We start from the raw sequence: 20,841 nt of genomic DNA on the forward strand, positions 1-20,841 counted from the left end.
CATTTTCAACACGACTCCAAGACAGTTATAACCAGACACCACTGGAAGTTTGCAATGTTTTATTTTTGTTTCTATAATCAAAAACTCTTAAAACATGATAAAAACCAGCATTTCTTTTTGACTACAAAGAATGAGATGTGCATGATATGCAGTTCGTAGTTGACTAACTTTACAAGGCAGGGCCACAAAATAAACATTTTTCCTTTTTGTGTATTACTTTTAGAGCCCTTAAAAACACACACATTCTCACCAAATCACCCATTGCATGTGTTCTATGTACATTGCACGTGTAAAAACTTTAAAATCCATCTGCTTTGCTTTTACATTTCATCATGTATCTTGTTTGCCAGTTACGCAGGCAACACGATTCCCATTATCGCATACCGAGGCACGACGCGTTCTATTAGTTAAATTCTTAAAAGTAGCCTTCAGTGCATTCATGCAATTCAGCATGATTTCAGTAGCACTTTTTTTTCAACAGTCACGAATAAAGAGTTACAGAGCATGGCCAAAACGGGCCCGAAATTTGTCGCGCGCGTTAATGCCACCCCCTGTCGCCAAGTGAAACCGGTTTCCGATATGTTTCAGATGAACATACCACGTTCAAAATAAGGCCAACTGTTTACAGCTTTAAATAAACTGTATTATATGTAAACACAACTGCGACGTTGTTGACGGGTTGCACCGTCTTGGATAGTTTACGCCTCGCAAACTTTTCCTCGTAACTGCGAGCACGCCGTAAAAGCTGCTTTTATATTTTACAACACCTACGCTCTTAATATTAAAGTTGACAGAAACTGGAGTTCTTCGTGAGCCAAGTACACTCATGGTTTCCTAAAATTTAGAGTACTTAGTTTTTCATCACAGTATATTCAATTAGGCAAGAATTTCCTTTACAAAAAAAAAGACTTTTATAATTTGTAAATGTCTGGATTTGGGAGTTTCCATTCACCAGCCAGGGAGGTAGCTATCTTTTCCAGTATAATAACATCCAAAGCCAGATGGGTGTTGATCCAAAAACAATTGCATCAGTGTAACTCGTTACAAAATCATAAATAGGTGTAACAGTCCATCTCATTGAAAAGATTATCAACGTGAGTGTTCCTTGCTGCAAGGCCAGCGGGCCACTGGCGTCTCCTGGTGGCTTTTAGTGCAGTCCCCCCCCACAATACACAAATTGTGAAAACATCCCCCCCGCCCCCCCAACATCATCGTTGTTCTGCTGTCAAGCCCCCAATGGTTTCAAAAGTGTCGCAGCCCTCTCACTGATGATGTCTTATTGGCAAAAAATGCCCCCCCCCTCTGAAAATTAAGGGAATAACACTGCTCCACGTGATAACCCTGTTGATTTTCTTATTCATTTACAATCCAAAATGTAGCAACACTTGGTTTCTCTAAGAAAATATGAAGCGTGTGGAGCGGGGGGGGGGGGGTGGTGGTTTTGGGTGGAGTGTGACGCCAGTGAATGTTCTCTCTCAGCGGGGGAAAAGTCTTCCTTGTTCACGGGCGTAGGGGAGATGAGGGGCCTTTTGCTCACGTCTTGATCTCCAGGATGGAAGGGTTTGTGTCGAGGATGGCCAGGATGATCTTGTCCATGTACTGCCTCAAGCGGAAGTTGATCTCTTCCTGCTCACGTAGCGCCTCCATGACCTGCAACAGTCGACCCACCAAATAAATAAATAACCAAAGAAAGAGGAAAATGGCTAAAAAAATATATAGAGAACGCATGAACAGTGTCAGATAAATAAAAAGGACACATGCGCACGCACACGTTTACGAATTAGTAAATCCACAACAGCAAGGTCCCCCGCCCCTTCTCGAATGTAGACTTATTCAATCACTTTAAAAAAATATCGGTCACTTAAAAAGAAGTTCCCAAAACATCCCCTGCTCTACACGATTTCTGTTTGAAGGTATTATTGACAAATGTGCTGACTTTGTTTTATTGCATGTGCATGATATGTGCTCGTGCATCACCCGCAATGCAGCATGACGAAAAGCATTTGTTTAACTTTTTTAAATCAGCGTACATCGATCTTAAACTCAGCGTAACCATGCAGTACCTCATCTTTACTGGCAGAGTCAATCTCAGCCGCCAGCGACTGAAACTTGGGTGTAGCCAGGCAGAGGTTTTTGGCTTCTTGAATGCTCAAGCTGATTATCTGGGCATTGAGATCCTCATTCTGCTCCTTGAGCCTTTGAACGTCCTGCAAAACAAGTGTAGTGCGCACAACGTAAGCACATTGATATCCGTGCCGAGGCCTGATGATGAGTCCGATGGTATCGTGTGTATAGGCTGCCTTGAGGCATGCACACATGAGCAGTAGGGTAACACGGGAGTGGGGAAGTCGACAATTATTTTATATACAAACAAGTCACAAGCTTCTGATACGTGCATTACTTATTCACGTTACTGACACAAGTAACAGCAGCAAAATGCTAGGCTTAATTTGCAGATCCTGCTCTTACAAACGTATGATAGAGGGCAGAGCAAGGGCAAAGTAGTTGTCATGCCATGCTATCAATCTGGCGACCCCGAGTCCAATTCCTGGCCAAGGCTGTACCGTCAGTGGTGGGCGACATCTAAAGCAATCCTAGTTCACCCCACTGGGTGCCACTTTAATGAGATGTTAACTCCCTCGCCTGGCATGCAGGAGCTCGTGGGTTCGATGCAAACCCTGATGCCTGTATATTTGGAGTTTGCATGTTCTTCCCGTGGTTCGTGTGTTTTTTTTCTCCGGGTGCTCCTGTTTTTCCCTCCACATTTAGAATCAACATATGTTTTAAAGTATTTGGCTGCTATACATTTCCACGTGATAATACGCCACTTGGTTGAGCTATCATTTGTGGCCAGATGAAGTATGAAAAAGAGCCAGCTATATACCTCAGTTGGCTTCACCAGCTAAAATAAAAAATAGTAATAGCACTAGTGTCACCCAGCACGGTCAAAATTACGGTAATAAACAACCCCCCATGGGCGGCACAACATGGGCAGAGCCTTCATCCAGCAGTGACTGTAAGTGTTTGCGACTGTAAAACTCGTATCATTCATATAACAGAACCAGTACATTTATATTGGTGGCAATAATATGTCGCGATAAAGTACAAAGTGTAGATATGGATACTTTCTCCCCTATCACAACTTGCTAACTTCTCATAGGGTTAGCACATTTTTTTGCGCCATGCTATTTATTATTAAAATTATTATTCAGATTTTGGTAAAGAATTGGGATGGGTTGAATTAGTTGCAAAGCTTTTCAAATAGTTTTCGTGTGATCATTGGTGAGAAGGCCGAGACCACGATGATTGTCAACGTTAGAGGGTGATTTTTTTTTTATCCATCTCCTGCAGAAACCTGGGGCCAGTAGCATAACATTTTTCGGTTATTTTCTTTGAGTCCACACGGACTCAACGTTCCAAACAAAGGAATAATATTTCCTTAAGATATGTTACGTAACGGACCACTGGTGTCTTGATAGAGGGAGGAATTCAAGCATGAAACGCAAGGGGGCACATGTGGAAAAATTGACATGACAGTTGCATGTATGTGCTAAATAAATCCGAATAGCATTGTTAGACAAAGCAGTGGTGGAAGGAGAATGTGATTTACACGCAAGATAGGCGGAGTGGATGGAAAGAGCAACTGGGTCTGGGCCACCCCGAGGTCGACTCAGCCTTAAAATTAGTATGTGGTGTGATGTGTAAACATCACCACTGGGGAGACAAAGGCAGTCAGGCGTCGAGCTGGCCACCCACCCCATTTTGTACCGTGCCGGCCTTCACAGGTGCGACTCGCTAACAGCACTTGCCCCAACAGTCTGTGCCGGCTATACAGGAGATCTTTGTCTTTGTGTGCGTGCGTGCGTGCGCGTAACCACCGCGCACCTGGCGCAGGCGTCGTGCCTCCTGCTCCATGTCGCTGCTGATGGTGCTGACGCTGGGTGTGCGGCGGCGCCCCCCGCGGTCTGCGTCCAGCTTGTATACCTGCAGCACCTCCAGCTCGCGACGGAGACCCTCGATCATCTGCTCCGACGAGCGGGCAGCAACAACAGCGGCAACAACGATGACGACGACGCCGTGCAACGCGGCGAATGTTGCGGCATCCAAGCGCGTGACGGGAGGGGGACCCCGGTCACGGTCGACAAATCTAAACTAACACGGGGTTTAAACTTGTCATGTGCCACACAGTGGTCCGCTCGCTTCTTGAAGACTCGGAAGGCGCGAGGGGACCACAGATGAGCGAGAAAGCAGCTACGCGGTGAGCCGGTACCAACAATCAGCGATCATGATTATAATATAAGTGGCGTAGCGGTTAGCGAGCTGCGCTACGAACCCATAGTCCCGAGTAGCTATTCTCAATCATGGCCAAAACCAGTGACGATTATCTGAACCAGTCCAGGGTCTCCCCTAGGTCGACTCGGCCTTAAATGAGTACCTGGCATGATGTGGGGAGACAAAGGCGGCCGGGGCATGGTGCTGACCACCCATCCCTCATGTGCCACAGTGCCGGCGTTCATAGGCGCTCCTCGCTAACAACACTTGCCCCAACAGCCTGTTACAGGTTATACTGGGGATCTTTGTTTGCATTATTATCATCAGTACCACCACTACGAGCCATACCTCCTGTGTGGTGTCTCGCTCGACGTTGTGTTCCTGCTGGGTTCGGTGAAGCCGGTCTGCCAGCTCCTTGCTGTGGCGAGCCTCCTCGCGCAGTCGCATGCTGCCATCATCCAGGCCCTCAGTCAGCTCCCGGTTCGTCTGAAGAGGAGAAAAAAAGGAAAAAATAAAATGCGAGAGCGGCTCTCTTAGGGGCGGCGACCAAACCCGGCTCAGCATTCCTCCCAGAGTTCTCGATCGAACGCGGCGGCCGAATCGCGACATGTGTTGCGTGCACGTGTTTATTAATTGTCCTCGTTATTAAACTTGTGTCGCCGGACATTAAAGCTCTGCCTTATAACAGGGAAATGTACTCAGCCGGCTGATGTTTTTATAACCACTCTCTTCCCCTACCACTGCACTAAGTGGCCAAAATAGATAAAAGTTTCCCCCCCCCCCACTGCCAAGTTGCATGGCCTGAAGACACACCAATATTACTACTGACCATAGATACAGTAGCTCTTTTTACAAATGCAATCGATCGATGGGTTGAGTGAATCTGGCCGGTTAAGCTTGTGGCTACATTTCGTAACTGCCTGCCGCTTGTCCGCAAACAAAAGTTAAGAGCCACATGAATATTATAAAGCTTGGCCGATGAACGCAACTAAAATCACGCAGATAAAACAATATTATCTGTGCCTCAATGATGATTTGTTCAGTTAGACTAATACGAGGCCTGAAACTAATCTGTTATTATTGTCGAGGTCCAAGCCAATCACTCTGAGTGTTAATGTAAACAATTACACCTGCAAATCGTGAGTTTTCTGGGATAAAATATTAACGATTACAAATAGAATCCATTGCATTCCAATAAGCTAATGAGTAGCTTTGACTGTTTTGTGTAATCTAGCGTTGAAAAAAAATCTATGGCCATTTTATAAAAAAAAAAATTACTCTTTGAAAAACTAATCAGCAGCCAACAAACAAAACGTACACTTTGCAGCCTTGGTTATCCAACCGTTATTATTTTCTTGACAAAAAGCCACCCTCCAATAAAAACCACGAGGTTGGCACTGCCACGATGAGGGCACGCGGTCCAACGAGCGCGCATAAATCTCAATTCAACAGATCCGCAACACCCACCACCATCCCAAGCTCACCCACCACCACCACACCGCCACCGCCGCCGGCAAGCAGATGCGCGAATGAAAGAGGCTTTAAAACAGTGCGGCGTAATTGAACGCAAGCCGAGAGAGGTCCGGGGGCAAGCCTTACAAAAAGGGGCCAACGGTGTGGAGTGGCTGGCACACTTGATCTAATGATTGATGGCATCCCATGCAAATTCACGTTAAATCGTTTGACTTCTCGTGGCCTCCCTGGAAGCCGCAAGAATATGGATTGGCTTTCATTAACCTTCCAGGCGTCTTCCAGTCTCAGCACACACACACACAATCGATGCTGCGTGGAGGGTGTGGTGGGTTGGGGTGTGGGGGTTTTATTAAAAAAAAAGTAGGGCGGTCCAGGAGAATGTTAATAGAGCTATTAAATTAGTGCCGGCGCTTGGCAATAAGAAGTGGGCTGTGAGAACGCCGATGCTCAGCGTGCGAGGTTCCCCAAAAGGGACGAGCCGCGGGGCCAAGCAGGGAAAGTTTGGTTGCAGCAAGAGGCTGTGTGGGAGGGAAGAGGAAATACGGGGGATGGGGGCTGCTGATGAAATCCGAGACGAAGTTACAGCCGGTCGAGCCTATAGTGCCAGTGGATTGTAGTCAAGAGAGCGCAATGGGGGGGGTGGCGAGAGCAGCTGTAGGAATAACAATCCAACACACGCATGGGCTAAGAATAATTTCGGCTCTTACAAGATTCTAAATATCAACCGTGCACATGTATTAATATACCTCGGACAACCCGCATTGGCCAGACTGGCGAGGTCAGGTCAAACGACTGCAATGACTGACTCGGTGTGGCGAGGCCCGCATCGGCAGTGCTTTTGAAAAAGTCCTGCACATTATTATATACTACAGTAAAACCTTGGATTGCGAGTAACTTGGTCTGCGAGTGTTTTGCAAGACGAGCAACATTTTTTAAGTAAATATTAATTTGATAAACGAGCGAGGTTTTGCAATACGAGTACTGTAGTACGTACAGTATACGCTTTGTCTGCCGAGCGTCACGTGATCACAACTGAGCCGATGGTTCTTCTCTCTCTCTCGCTACGGGATTGTGGGTAATCGTCTCCCATGCTCTGTCTCAGTCGGCGTGCCTCACTCGTATAGTCAACATTCGTGCGAAGGTATACTGTTTATTATAGTGTTGTGACCAAGTGTGTGTGCGTAAAGCATTTTTTTATTTTGTGTCCAAGTGTAGTGACTGTTCTTTAGTAACTGTACTGCAAGTGAAAGTCATCCTCCACAATAACCCTCCTCTCCTCTCTCTCGTCTCCCTCACACCAGCCACGATTAAATTTAATTTATACATTTGATTACTTTATATTAAATTTTAATAATAAAAATATAAAAAGGTATTTAGTATTAATCATTTTTATATGAATACTGTATTTTTGGGTTGTGGAACGAATCATCTGAGTTTCCATGATTTCTTATGGGGAAATTCGCTTTGATATACAAGTGCTTTGGATTACGAACACGTTTTCGGAACGAATTATGCTCGCAATCCAAGGTTTTACTGCATATAGATGTATGTATGTTGAAGTTTTTTCGCACCGTACGTAGCCGACCATGCTAATCGTAGGTGCGGGTTGAAGATGTGGTGCAGTCGTGAGCTCACTACCCTGTGAACCCCGTTACCCGGATTCAATATCCGACCACGGCTAACATCGGTTGAAAGTGATATTTGAACCAATTCTGAGACAGCATGGTGAAGAATCAACCAGTGGGGAGTAGATTGCCAAAGGGCTGCACATTAATGTTTATATAAAAAAAAAAGAGAAGTGATACCTAATTATAGGCAAATGTGTATAAACAGTTTGAGCTCACTTCTAACCCAATACATTCAAATAAAAAGTGTATATAAGTATTTCAATTAATTATATATTTTATGTTGGGATAAGTGAAAGCGTGCGTCGTACGAGGCATAAACGTGAAAATGGAGATAACAAAAAAAACACAGTTCAATTAACAATAAATTAGCATATGAAACGAATCAATTTTCACAAAGCAAGCACTACAAAACAGTACTCTCATCAAACTAATTAAAAGCAAGGGTGACAGGGCAAAAACAAAAGGGTGGGACAAAAGGAAACGCATCTCTAGCCTACAATTACCACTTACATCTCCAAATTGTAGGGACAAGCGTCATATTACTGCGTATTAAATCACGTTGTGCTTAAACAGATTGCATGGAACAAGATTACTGAGGTCAGAGCATCTGATTACCAGGTGGCCACCAGGTGGCGTGATTGACCACCAGGTGGCAGATTGACCAGCAGATGGCGCGATTGACCACCAGGTGGTATTATTTACTAAATAACCACCAGGTGGCGCACTAGACCACCAGGTAGTGCGATTGACCACCAGCAATGGCGGAGCCAGGATTTTCAGGTCGGTGAGGGCAAACCCTCCAGCAATGAAAAATGATAGGAATTGTTTGTAAGTAAAGACTTGTCCCTTGCTTTTTATTCGATGCGTGTGCGGCGATGACGCAGCCATCGATCGAGGGTCGAATTCGAACCGCGTTGTGTGATCGGCATCGCGCTCGCTGAAGGTGTTGATGCCATCAGGAAAGTCGTGGACTGTATACGCAACTGCGCACAATTCTGTGAGTCACTTATAACCGCTTTGCCGTTACTTATTGCCAATTATGGACTCAGACTATTGTCCTATCATCTCACTGAGTCCCTGGCACGTAATAATATGCTACACAGTGGCAGTGGGGGTCGCAAAATGCCTATTTATTACTAATAAACCCCAATGATCCGATCTGAATTAGGGATTTCGATCGGATCATTGGGGGGGGGGGGGGGGGCACGTGCCACCCCACCCCTCCACTGACTCCGCCAGTGACCACCAGAAATCACGCATGTCTGATTGAATAATTTAAAATACATGAAAATTGTACGCAAATGCTTCTTAAGTTACATTTGTTTTGATTGGCTGACTGTAGCCGGATGGGGAAAATATGAAATAATCCAAACAAGACGGTAAAAATCACAATAAAAAATGGATCCTGGAATTGAAACCACGACTACTTTGACGACTGATTGGATAGCTGGGGGAGGGTGTGGAACATCAGGTGACTTCATTCAGATGCGGCTCACTGAAACAGCCCTTCCGGAGAACGTCCGGCACTCGGCACTTACGGTCTCCAGCTTCTGTGTTTGGGCCTTCAGGTAAACGACGGCTGCTTTTATCTCCTTATTCTCTTCTTCCAGCTGCTGCAACCTGCAGTGGGGCAAATTGGCGACAAAGACGACATTCGTGACGGAGCTCCGCTAAACGAACGCGTACGTCTACACGCCGCTTCCAAGACGACACACGAACTTTACACCGGACACTATTCCATTCATCGATGTCAATTTAACTCTTCTTCTTCCTACATTACAAAGGTATAATTATATTGATAGGTTCTTGGGGACTAATGCTTTTACACAGTTGGGCAGCTGTGTGGCCAGACTAGATGGGTCATCCACCACGGTTGGGTTGCATCGTCGCACGCTCGAGTGGTTCGGCTCTGCAATTTGAAGTTTGTCCTTCCTCCCCACACCACCGATGAGCACGGTCGGCTACGTACGGTAAGAAAGAAGTTCAACATACATACAGTATATACAAGTGGCTGGCTATAATGGATCAAGTGGTGTGGTTGAATTTCTCTATGGCCGAGTAGCAGCTGTGCCCGAGGTGGGGGTTTGCTGCAGGACTTGGCAATACGGCTATCGTGGCTTAGAAGCGGCCATGTCATGTTGGCGTGGCCACGCGGGGGTTAGGGCCTCTTAAGGAAATCGCGTGATGTTCCTTTGAACTATCGATTTGTGACGTTGCTTTGAACTGTTAATTTGTTCTTTGAAAAAAATTGTCCAGTGTTATTTAGTGGCTATTTGAATCGTTGTTTGAATTCAAATTGTTCCCCTGCTATTATTTGAAAAGGGGAGATGTTAAAGGAAGTCGCGTGACATGTGCATTACATCATTGCTTTACAGCAGCAGTTGGCCAACTGGCGTCTGCTGAGCCGCATTCAGCTCTTCAATCCAACACATACGGCTCTATCGAAGGAGCATAACTTTAGAAAATACTATTACAGTAGTAGAAAAGAGTAATGAATGTATTCCGTGCTGTGCCGAAAACTGTAAAAATATACACACACCCTTGACTCTTTGCAGAAATCACGGCCACTTTTTGGCTCTTGGTGTGTTACAGCTTGGCCACCCCTGTATTACAGCATGGCATCATTGTACTGCGTGACATCATTGTCTCTGTACATGGCTGCTGATCTCAGGACATGAGTCTGCTGATCAAGACACGACGAGTCAGCTAAAGTTATTCTTTGAATCTAGAACAGGGCCGAGCGTTGGCAGCAGCGGCGGTGGCGGTACTTGCCTGGTGGTGAGCGCCTCCGTCTGCTCGCCCTTGTCACGCTCGAGACGCGCCAGCGCGTCGCGATGGCGCCGCGCGTCCTCCCGTGCGCTCTGCTCAGAGCGCGACTCCTCGTCGCGCAGGCGCTCCTCCAGCTCGTGCACCCTGCGGGAGGGGTCACGTCATGCGTGCGAGCGTGAAAAGGGTTACGTCGGAGGACGCGCGACTACCCCCCACCGTGAGCAAAGAATCATCGGTGGCACACACAGCTCCTCAAGGGACCATGGAAGAAATCCCGGCTGGTGATCGACCGCGACATCTGGAAGCCTCAGATCAGTAATGTATTACGTATGTATGTATGTTGAACTTCTTTCGCACCGTGCACAGCCAAACGTGCTAATATTGGCTTTCGCGGACAATATTACAATATATTTTTTGGGGTCAGATCACTGCCAATTAATAAAGTTGTAACGTGAACAAACATGCCAACTTATTACTGCTTCACCAGCAGCACCTCTCCAACACACCGGTGTGCTGAACTAGTAACTAAATTGGCAAGTTTTGTTTACGTTACAAACCTTACTAATTTGCCATGTCGGGTGGTGACGATCTAACTCAGAAATGGCCGAAGCTGCCCGTAATTACCGGAGGGTGAGCTGCTTGTTCTCCTGCCGGAGCTTCGTGTGCAGGTCCCCACTCTCGGTGGAGTCGTTCTCCATCTCGCACACCTTTCGCTCCAGAGCATTCAGCTGCTCACAAAGGGACGGCGACATGCGGCCACCAACGACGAGAGGAGACGCAGTTCGTTTAGCAAAACCACTTGTTTAGCAAAAAAGTGCAATCAAACAGTACGTCAGTTTAACGCGTTGTAATCACCAGCGAAAGGTCGTACTCAAAATTGTAAATGTTGTGGGTTTACGCTCCCAAACATACCAATGTGCTGAAGTAGCAACTAACTGGCATTTTGTGTACGTGACAAACCATACTAATTGGCTGTATCGGGTTTATGACACATTCATATTAACGCGATCTAACCCAAAACACATTTATTACAGACAGTATGTGTTCTTTTACAAGCACAGCAAGCTTGTTATCATTTTAAGTTGTGTACCCCAACACTTGAAAACACCTTAAATACCTGTTGCAAGTGATTTTTTATATATATTTAATTTTGGCTACTTCTTTAGTATCTAGTTCGAGCTAATATGTACCACTTGGCATGATTATCTCTAGACAAACCGTGCCCTTGGGTTAGATTGTGTAGCCCGAGCCGTGGTACATTACGGTTGACCCTGGATCCACCACTGACCACCTCCTGAAACCCATTGCGAGTGAGATTTCAAACCTCGTGCTGACAGCAATCTCCTAGCTGCAGCGAAATATCTTGAAATTGTATCACTCCGTCAACAAAGAGTCTGGGAAGCCCCAGCTTTGTTGTCAAAATAGTATTCAGGTTTCCAGCTTGCCAAACCCGTATTCACCTAAAACTTGTTAGGCTTGTTTTGAAACTACTGCACACATGCGCTGCTCAGAGCAGTTAGTATGGAAATATATTGGTGGAAGTGGATAGCTTGTGAAATAAAGAAACAGGTTTAATTTGCGGTTCTCAAAGATGTTTTGAATTAACATGGCCAGTATGCGAGCTTCAAGGCCCGCAACTATTTTTATGGACGTATGTTGACCTTTCGCGCCATACGTATCATCGGAGGCACGAGGGAAAGACAACAAACCAAACACAAAAAGCGGTTCCAAATGAGCGACTTCATCACAACATTTGCAGGAAAACGTGGGAGGCCCTCACTTTGTCTGCAATGTCGTTCTCAGCAGGATCTCTGGACTCCACCTCCAGGTTTTCCGTACTGCCGTTGGTGCTGCTCAGGTTGCTGGTTTGCAGCAGGTGCCTAGTGTGGCGTGCCGGGTGAGAACAATGCACGTCAACTGGCACCAGCATCGTGAACGTTACTGCGTTCAAAGCGTAAGACACGTCCCATGACCTTTGACTCGGGAAAACCCGATCACGTGCCGTTTTCTCAGCGTACCCTAGGGCTGGTGGACTTTATTCACTGCGTGTGACACGAGTTTTATTTATTTATTTACGACGTTCACAATGACACACATGTACATGCTAGTAAAGACAGTTGAGTAATTGCGGGGGCCAATTGTTTTGATAATAAAAGTAAAGTCCAAGCGTTGACATTGTCAACTGTAAGGAATTATACTGCACTGAGGTTGGAAACTGCGGAAGCAAACACCAAGTCAACACCATGGGCGGTGGGATGTAATCAGGAATTGGGTGTTTTTTTATGTTTTTGTACCACTACATAAATAAGATTTTATCTAGGTCTGTAAAACCCTTCTTCACCAACACTGATGATGACACTTTTTAACATCTCTCTTCACAATAAAAAAAAAAATCTTCCGTCAATAACACTATGTGGCCTTACAAAAAAAGTAGATAATGGACAATGTTTCTTCACAGCACATAGAAGAGACCAGCCGAGTCTTGAAAAGCCGTTTGCTTACCTGGCATAGGCTTTCGACGAGATTCTCCTGTTGGGACTGAAAAACAAAACAGGAAACACGTAAATTTACAACGCAGGTGTCCCCTAGCGCGTGGTGAAGGGTTTTATTTTGGAGCAAAACTGACAGTAAGGAACAAAACCACAAATGACTACCGCTTGCTGCACACGCACACACACAAGTCCAGAGACCATAAAAAGCGAACCTGCGATACTTAGACCAAGGTCAGTGATAGACGGCAGGTGGCAGGGAGCTGATAACGAAGCGGACGGACCCCATTGTTAATTCTTCAACTACCAGTTTGGCAATTGTGAACAATTGTGCCGGTAAACCAACATTTGCCGAATAAGAGAGTCTCACATTCTCTGACCAGACAAAAACCAGCACACGTCATAAGGTGTCAGTTTATCGGCTGATTGTTGCCCTCGGGCAGCGCCAAACTGTCTCCAGAGAGATCCGCGAGGGCACATCCACATAACGCCACCCCGAGGCACAAGGCAGCATGAGGCAATGGTGGCTACACTGTACCGATGATTCCTAACGAGGGTCAAGACCACACACATTCGTCGCATGAGCATCCTGCCACCGATGTCTAAAATAAATAACGACTCTTCCGAGTTGTGGCTCTAAAAACAAGGAACGCGTGTGTGCATTGCATGCAAACGACCCGGGGGTCATGAAATTAACGTGCAATGCATAATGGGAAAACAGATGAAATGGTCAAAACTGTGGCTTTTTCTCTCCCGAGAAATCGCCTTTTGTTTGTAATATTATCATCATCATTATTACTCTTAGCCAGACTGGTGCTACCAGTGTGGGTGGGTGGCAGACCTGTTGACTTCCAGCTTGCGCAGTCGAGTGTCCAGGCTGTTCAGCTGATCCATCTTGCGCGCACAGCTCAGGCAGTAGTTATGGAGCGCTTCCTGGGTCAGCAGATGGGGATATTTCTTTGGAGTGTTGTTTGCGCTGTAGGGGGGGGGGGGCAAAGGTAAATGTTGGTTCCCACGGTGGTGAGATGTTAACTACCTCGCCTGGTACGCAGGAGGTCGTGGGTTCGATCCTGACCCCGACGCCTGTATATTTGGAGTTTCCATGTTATATCCGTGGTCGTGTGGATTATTCTCCAGGACCTCCGGTTTTTCCCTCCACATTTATAATGAACTTGCGTTCATTATTAAATTGTCTGCTATTAAATTTCCACGTGATGATATGCCCCTTTGTTGAGCTATCATTTGTGGCCAGGTCGCTTCTGAAAAAGAGTGGGCCTTACCGGGTAAAAATAGTTGAGTTTAAGTTAAATAATTTGTCGAAAGCCGAGGTTGGCGCAGTGATAGCACTCGCACCTCACAGCATGGCTTGGTTCGATTCCCGACTAGGGTTGTTTTTATGTTCTGCACGGGTTTCATCAGAGCTCTCTGATTTACCTCAAACACCCCAATTGGGACAAGCATTCTGAAAAAATACCGGAGATTTTACTCAATTGAGATGACATGTCGGGACATCGCCCCCCCCCCCCACCCTACTAAACAAAAAAAACATGTCAGGACCCTACTCGGGAAGAGTCGACACTCTGCAAGGCTTTCCTGGGTAAACTAGCGTAGGAGTAAGAGTAACAAACAATAAATAAAACCATGTACTATCACCAATGGTTCACTGCACAAAGTAGAAGCCTTATCAGCAGCATATCACAAGTGCAATGGTTAAACGTTCGCGTGCGTGCGAGTGCATAAACTGGATGCCCGTTGCCCGTGACATTTTGGAAAAAAAGGACTTCTGCAGAAGAAAATTATCAGATGCTCATTCAACCAAACTGGGAAACCGAATGCGTTACGATAATGTTTTTTTTACGGCTCATACAAAATGGACTTAATTTCGAAGATTAAATTAAATGCGCTTTAAACACGCTAAAACACAACTTGCTTCGACGAAAATAGTTTTTTTTTGCTAAATTTTACAGGCAGCAGGGCATCGTCCAGTTGACAACACTCACACACCATACAAACCATTTAACCATTGTGCACAATGCGTTTGTGGGGTAATGCTTGATGTATCCAGAGGTAGATTATTGCGTTGGTTTCCACTAGCGGATTTGTTCACAATTCTTAGTTAAGATTCATTGAGTTTGAAGACGTTTATTCTTACTGCATACTGTACATCTTTAAACTCGCCATTAACATAAATTCAAAAACTGTGCCCGAAACTTTACCCAATTGAAGAATCAGAATTACGATCCTTAAAATTCTAGATTTGAACTTTTCGTGACTGCAAGGATCCATACTCTTTGGTTCTTTCGGTAAAGTCACGTAGCTAAAAAAATAAAATTTACTTTTCTTTATTTTTCCACCTATGTGACTTTACCGTAAGAAGCAAAGAGTATGGATCCTTAAAATGTCCCTCTCCGTTCCTTAGCCACCTCCAGTTCGTCTGTCGAGCATTCCTCCTGTCTCCGTGCCCCTGTCTCCCAGTCCCCCTGCCTCACAGTCGCCTTGTCCCTCAGTGCCCCCTTCTTCCTGCCCCATCTCCCAGTCCCCATCACCTTTCCCAGCTCCCCCCATCCCTCATTGCCCGACCTCCCTCCCCACCCCACTTCTCTCGGTCCTACTTTCTCGCCGTCCCACTGTCCCAAGACGGCCCCGTCGTGCGCAAATCCATCTACAGACGGTCGCCATGGCAGCAACCCCGTTCAAATGCGCGCCCGTGCCAACGTGGGTGGCGCGGAGGCCGCTCCACCAGAGACGCCCTCGAGGGCACGGAGAGAGCGACAGTCGGGCGGGCGGGAGGGAGCGACGAGCCGAGAGACTAGCGCCGAGACGACAGGGCGAGATGGGGCCACGTGGACACAGCAGGGACAAAATATTGAAGAGGAGGAGCGGCAGGAGCGGAGCGAGGAAGCAGGCGAACGTTTCTCCCATTGTGCAGCATGGACCCGGGGTCATGAAATTATCAATGGCAACACTGTGGGCGTGTCACAGTGCGGTCTCTTTCCGTGTGCAAGTCGGGGGGGAACGAACCCGGTCGTGTCTCTATTTAATCTGCTCTTTGTTTAGTGTGGAGGAACGCACCACTCTTTGACAATGCACGCGATATTGTGAGTTGTTCTAGAATCGTGTCATTGTTGTTGGCAAGTACATTTGGTACGACGCTTTGATAAAGTAAATCGTCTTGTGATTTATGCGCAGACTTGCATTTCAACATCTGCTAAGTGTTCATTTTGATCAGTAAACCATAACATGAATTTACCTTTAGAAAGCATATAGTCATATATAATGTTATTGTTTTTATGTGGTACACGTCAGATTATTTCTTTTGATACTAGATTCACCACAACAACGCTTATTCTTATATTGTTGTGTATTTTTTTCATCAACTAATTTCGAAATTGGCTTTGACCAATTTAGCGAATTTTCATTCTACGAACCTGATTCTTTACACGTCTCATACATTCACGTCAAGTCTCAGAACTAGGAGTTCTTGTGAAAGAAATGAATGAAAAACAGAAAACACTTAAACAAAAATCTTCTTGTAAACAAACAACATGTGCTTAAAATTAGCACGTGGAAAAACAGAGCATTCTACCTTAGCAGATCAACTCCGCAAAAAAGATTAGGCTCGACAATGTAAACGAAAACTGCGAGCCAGCGTATGATTTACATATGAATGTCCCTTTTCTCCTATTCTTAACAAGACGTTCATGCTCTGTAACAGTCTTTCTCCCCCACATCAAGGCTAGATTACAGGATTCCAAGCTCTAGCCCAACCATTCGAATAATTAACGCCAATTATAAGCGCAAATGCTACTTTGGTAATGATGTAATGGACAAAAAGCGTGAAGGCAATCCGCTAATTGGTCAAGATAATCATTAGAATCCTGGAAAGATCGCTAACATTTGCAATCCCTGCTGATAAAGTTGCAGCCCATTAGGTCAATTTACTCTCCTACTGTTCCACGTGGTGTAAACAGTAGCTCCTCAAACCAATCAAACACAGTGTGATGCTAAGATGGACAAACACATCACGGATAAGGATTAGTTCTTCATTAACGGGTTACCAACAATCCGAAATCATTGCCCTCGTCTTTGAAATCGGTAAATTCCCACAAGTGAGAGCAAAAGTAAAACCTTGTTGGCTTCTCATCTTCATTCAAACAAAAATGTGTCAGTGTTTAGCCTAAATGCAACGACAGCTCAATTGCAAACAATGGGCACACATTGCTAAATCCATGCGTCGCAGATTGTTTTGTCCACACACCCATTGTTCTACCACAAGGCAGTGCTCATCAACATCACCACCTCTCACAGTCAGCGATGGAAACTCCAAATGGCTATTTAAATACAGGATGGGACATGCTATTCTGCATGGTATGTTACAAGCAACATTTACAACGTTATGAATATGAAATGTTGAAGCCCTTAATCCACTGCTGGTGGATGGGGTGCAGGAGAAGAACAACAAACTAAAAGTGAAAAATCAGTTCTAAAAGGAATGAGTTTCCAATGTATATTTAAAAGTGCATAGCTCCAGTACGCTTCCTAATATCCAAAGGAAGAGCGCTCCAGACGGCCACAGAAGCACATCTGAAAGCGCGCGATATTATGTATTACGTAGCCAACAGTGCGGTGACCCCGTCTTTGTTCGACGGCTATCCAAAAGCCGCCGCCGCCGCCGAGAGGATGCCCGGAGTCTCGTGCGATGATGGTTCATGCTCCCTGACGAGACCGGCAAGGTAACTGTGGTTCGCTTGTGGCGAGTTTCGTGCGCGTGCAAATGAGCGCGACCCCTCATCGTGCAATACCTGGACGGCAGCGAGGAAGCGCTGTTCTGCGCGGCTTCCCCCGGGAGCTCGCCGGCGCTCCCCTCCGTCAGGTCGGTCAGGTCGGTCTCGTCGCCCTCGCCGTAATCCTCAAACTCCTCCTCGGCACTCATGAGGGAGAGTGCCGACAGCGTCGACACGTTCGACACCAGCGACAGGTTGTGCTGGTGCGTCCTGCGGGCGGTGCGGATTTTACAATGCATCAGCTGTTGAGCTCGCACCAGTCTCTGTGCGCAAGCGCGGGGGGGGCTTCATTAATTGCCCGTGACAAAACAATGTCTACGTATGGATGTACGTTGAACTTCTTTCGCACCGTACGTAGCCAACTGCGCTAATCGGGAGGTTCGGGGTGGGGGGGACAACAAACTAAACAAAAAATGCACACGAACTGTACTTTGGGTAACACTTTCTCTGCCTCACATAGAGAAGGGGCCTGGGTTTGATTCCTGACCGTCTTTGTGGGGGTGTATGTTCTCCCCCCCAGTTCTGCATGGGTTTCCTCCCATAGCTAAAACACCATACAACGTAACAACTGGCATCGGCTAAAGATCCCAATGCTGAAAAATTACCTGAAAATTACTCAATTTGGATTACACATTGGGATATCGCCTCCTAGTGAAAATAACTTGCCAGTAACCTCCTAAAAAATAGTTTTGAGACTTAGTGAGGCCTTCCTGGGCTAAACAAGCATAATCATTATGCATTATAACAGTCGTCATCAAACTGGTGATGAGGACAATAATCCCCTTGTAGTTAAAACTACTTGGTTATTAACTCATAGACTGCTATGCCCCCAACTTTCTGTCATGAGCGTCCATACTCCCACCAGATGGTCCAATTTGGGTCAATGAGCTTAATGAGCTATGCAAGCCGAATTTTGGAAAATTACTACAACATCTTGAGATGCAGTTGGGTACAGATATCATGTACATTTTAGCCGCTTTTGTAACTGCAATCCACACATTGTCGGTAGGGCCCAAACTCGACCAATAACACAAAATGTGGTGATGCTGCAAGGACATAACAAAAAAAAACCTTAGCAAACCTGTCAATGACACTGCCCTAAAATGAAAACTATATATAATAGGTTATGTTTCAGGCAATGAGCTATTGCCTGAGATATATATTTTTTTCTTTTAGGGCAGTATGATCAACTGATACAAGTGAGCAAAGATGCAGCGCTTTATGGCAAGGATCGAGAAAAAAATTGGACGCGAGAATCAGGTTAGAATATTCGGTTACAATCTGTGTTGCCGACATGAAATCTGGAGTCGGAGAAAATCCTGCCCAAGCACTTTGTGTTGTTGAATCACCCATTGAAGAGCCACAATTTTCAACACGTTGAATTTCTATCACGCAATTATGAAATACAATACCTGGCTATAATAATGCAAGGTTTGACAGCATCATATAAAAAGAAACACAACACCCATTAAGCCTCACAGTAGATTGTAAGCCTATACAATACATACGGAAGACAGTAACATAGCCAAAAGTAATTCACGTGGATGATTGCGCAAAGTATATTAAAATTACATTACTGGAGTAATGTACTACAGATTCAAAACAACAAAACAATCTACAAATTAGCAATTACTTTGAGGTGTGCATTTTACAAATTACAAATGTAGTGCAATTACACGTTTAAATGACATGCAATTTAGATAACGTTCATCTGTGCAGTGCGCACCCACCCACGACTTTTGAAATGATGGACCTGTTTTCAGCAAAAAACTTAAATACGTCTATAAAAATTTGTGGTTTCTCCATTCACTGGCAGAAGCCACAGCCGTCACGGGGGTGGGGAATATGGAGGAGAAACATAATGGTCAAATCCTGAGCTCGGTGGCAAATCTCCCACCATCAGTGTGACCGCAACAGGTAAGTCAGTCACAAAGGAGACTAATATTACCCCCCTCCCCCCGCAGGGAGTATACGATCTTAAAATACCTGGTTTATTCTTTTTCCATGATAGATACGTGGAAAATGTTCAAAGCCAAATCTCTGTGGCACGCCACTCTCTACAACAACAGGAAGTCATGCCAGCAAACACAGGAGACACTCCAGCCCAACCACAACAGTGACTGCAACGACAAACGTAGGCCATCGCAACCAATTAAATGGTCCACGTAAGTTTTTGGATTGGGCCACACGGTATGTTTGTGCCAACAACTTCACCACGTCGCATTCTGCCTTCTATCACCCAAGAAGACTGCCGCGTTCGCAAAGATATTGTTCGCACATTGCCAATGTACCTGGCATATTCTGACCAATTAAAAGTCCCCCTCGCTGAAGGCTTACGACTTTTCGAGACTGCATTCGAAATGAACAGTTCATTTAAACGGCTTTTTGAGCATCCAAAGTTTGATCAACACATGAGCACGTGTACATAATAGCTTTGCAAACGTGATCATACTCTTGTGGCGGTAGTGAAGGATACATAAGGAATTTGCCATGAAACTACCACCACCGTGGCCTCACCCGAAAACCAATAATGATTCAGTGGTACACGAGTTAAAACTGTGGATGCCAAAGACATCCACCCTCTTGTCAGTATTGGAGAGGGGGGGGGTGCAACGCTGCATCGATGAATATCGATTTATCGAGCTCACGACACAGGCATCGTCGAATCGCGCACGTAACAATCGAGGATTTTTCATTCGTGTAGAGTATGTTGAAATGGGTTCAAGGACCAAACTAGGTACTGGAGGCTGCATACAGTCACCACAAATTTGGACGATTTGCGAGGGGCGGGATCGTTGCAAGCATTTAACTTGCCACCCCCCACTGATGCATGCGTTTAAAAGCTCTCCCACAAGCGGTGCCGATAATTGTTCACATTAAGTAAAAAAAATACCCAAATTACTCGAGCTCTCAGATCTTCCGAGCTCTGTGATTATACTAACAAACAAGGCCATCAATATCCTACCACGAGGGCTAATTATATCTGTTCTTTTAGGAGAATGACGAGCCCATTTTTTAAATGCCCATTAGAAGGCAAACTTTTTTCATTGACAGCGCATGACTACCTGGGAGGAGGAGGAGCACACTAATGGGTGGGGGGAGAAGTATGGGATGGGAAAAATGCTGGGAAATTTTTGTCAGAAGCACGAGCAATTGTTTTACCTTTCACTTTGAATAACTCAATAAAAAGGCTCACAAAATTATTTCCTTCCAGTAACAGGCAACCTATTCACATTGACATGTAGGTAATCATGCGCACGACTGCACATTCAAATTAGAAGAGATTAAATGAGAGGGTTCAAGTTTATTTTGTTTAACCAAGTAAGAGCTCAAAAGACCAGGAAGTCTCAGGTGAACATGGGGTGGGAAATGACCATCAACAGTTGATAGCCAGGGCGCCACGGTGGTGAGATGCAAACTTCCTTG

General features: G+C 45.5%; 1 protein-coding gene across 1 annotated transcript in view; it reads right to left on the reverse strand.

The window, feature by feature from the left end:
- Positions 1–44: 44 nt before the first annotated feature.
- Positions 45–20,841, reverse strand: part of LOC133347869 (rab11 family-interacting protein 4-like) — a 33,390-nt gene continuing 12,593 nt past the window's right edge. Inside the window, exons 3-13 of the mRNA XM_061560584.1 lie at positions 17,434–17,625; positions 13,473–13,607; positions 12,645–12,680; positions 11,923–12,022; positions 10,767–10,870; positions 10,146–10,286; positions 8,912–8,993; positions 4,621–4,758; positions 3,886–4,023; positions 2,064–2,207; positions 45–1,650 (exon numbers count right to left, since the gene is read on the reverse strand). Of these exons, the coding sequence (XP_061416568.1) occupies positions 1,534–1,650; positions 2,064–2,207; positions 3,886–4,023; positions 4,621–4,758; positions 8,912–8,993; positions 10,146–10,286; positions 10,767–10,870; positions 11,923–12,022; positions 12,645–12,680; positions 13,473–13,607; positions 17,434–17,625 (1,327 nt within the window). The 3' untranslated portion in view covers positions 45–1,533. The remainder of the gene's footprint in view (positions 1,651–2,063; positions 2,208–3,885; positions 4,024–4,620; positions 4,759–8,911; positions 8,994–10,145; positions 10,287–10,766; positions 10,871–11,922; positions 12,023–12,644; positions 12,681–13,472; positions 13,608–17,433; positions 17,626–20,841) is intronic.

The sequence above is a fragment of the Lethenteron reissneri genome, chromosome 26 (assembly GCF_015708825.2).
Source record: "Lethenteron reissneri isolate LAM-NWPU_2019-01 chromosome 26, ASM1570882v1, whole genome shotgun sequence".
Taxonomy (NCBI): Eukaryota; Metazoa; Chordata; class Hyperoartia; order Petromyzontiformes; family Petromyzontidae; genus Lethenteron; species Lethenteron reissneri.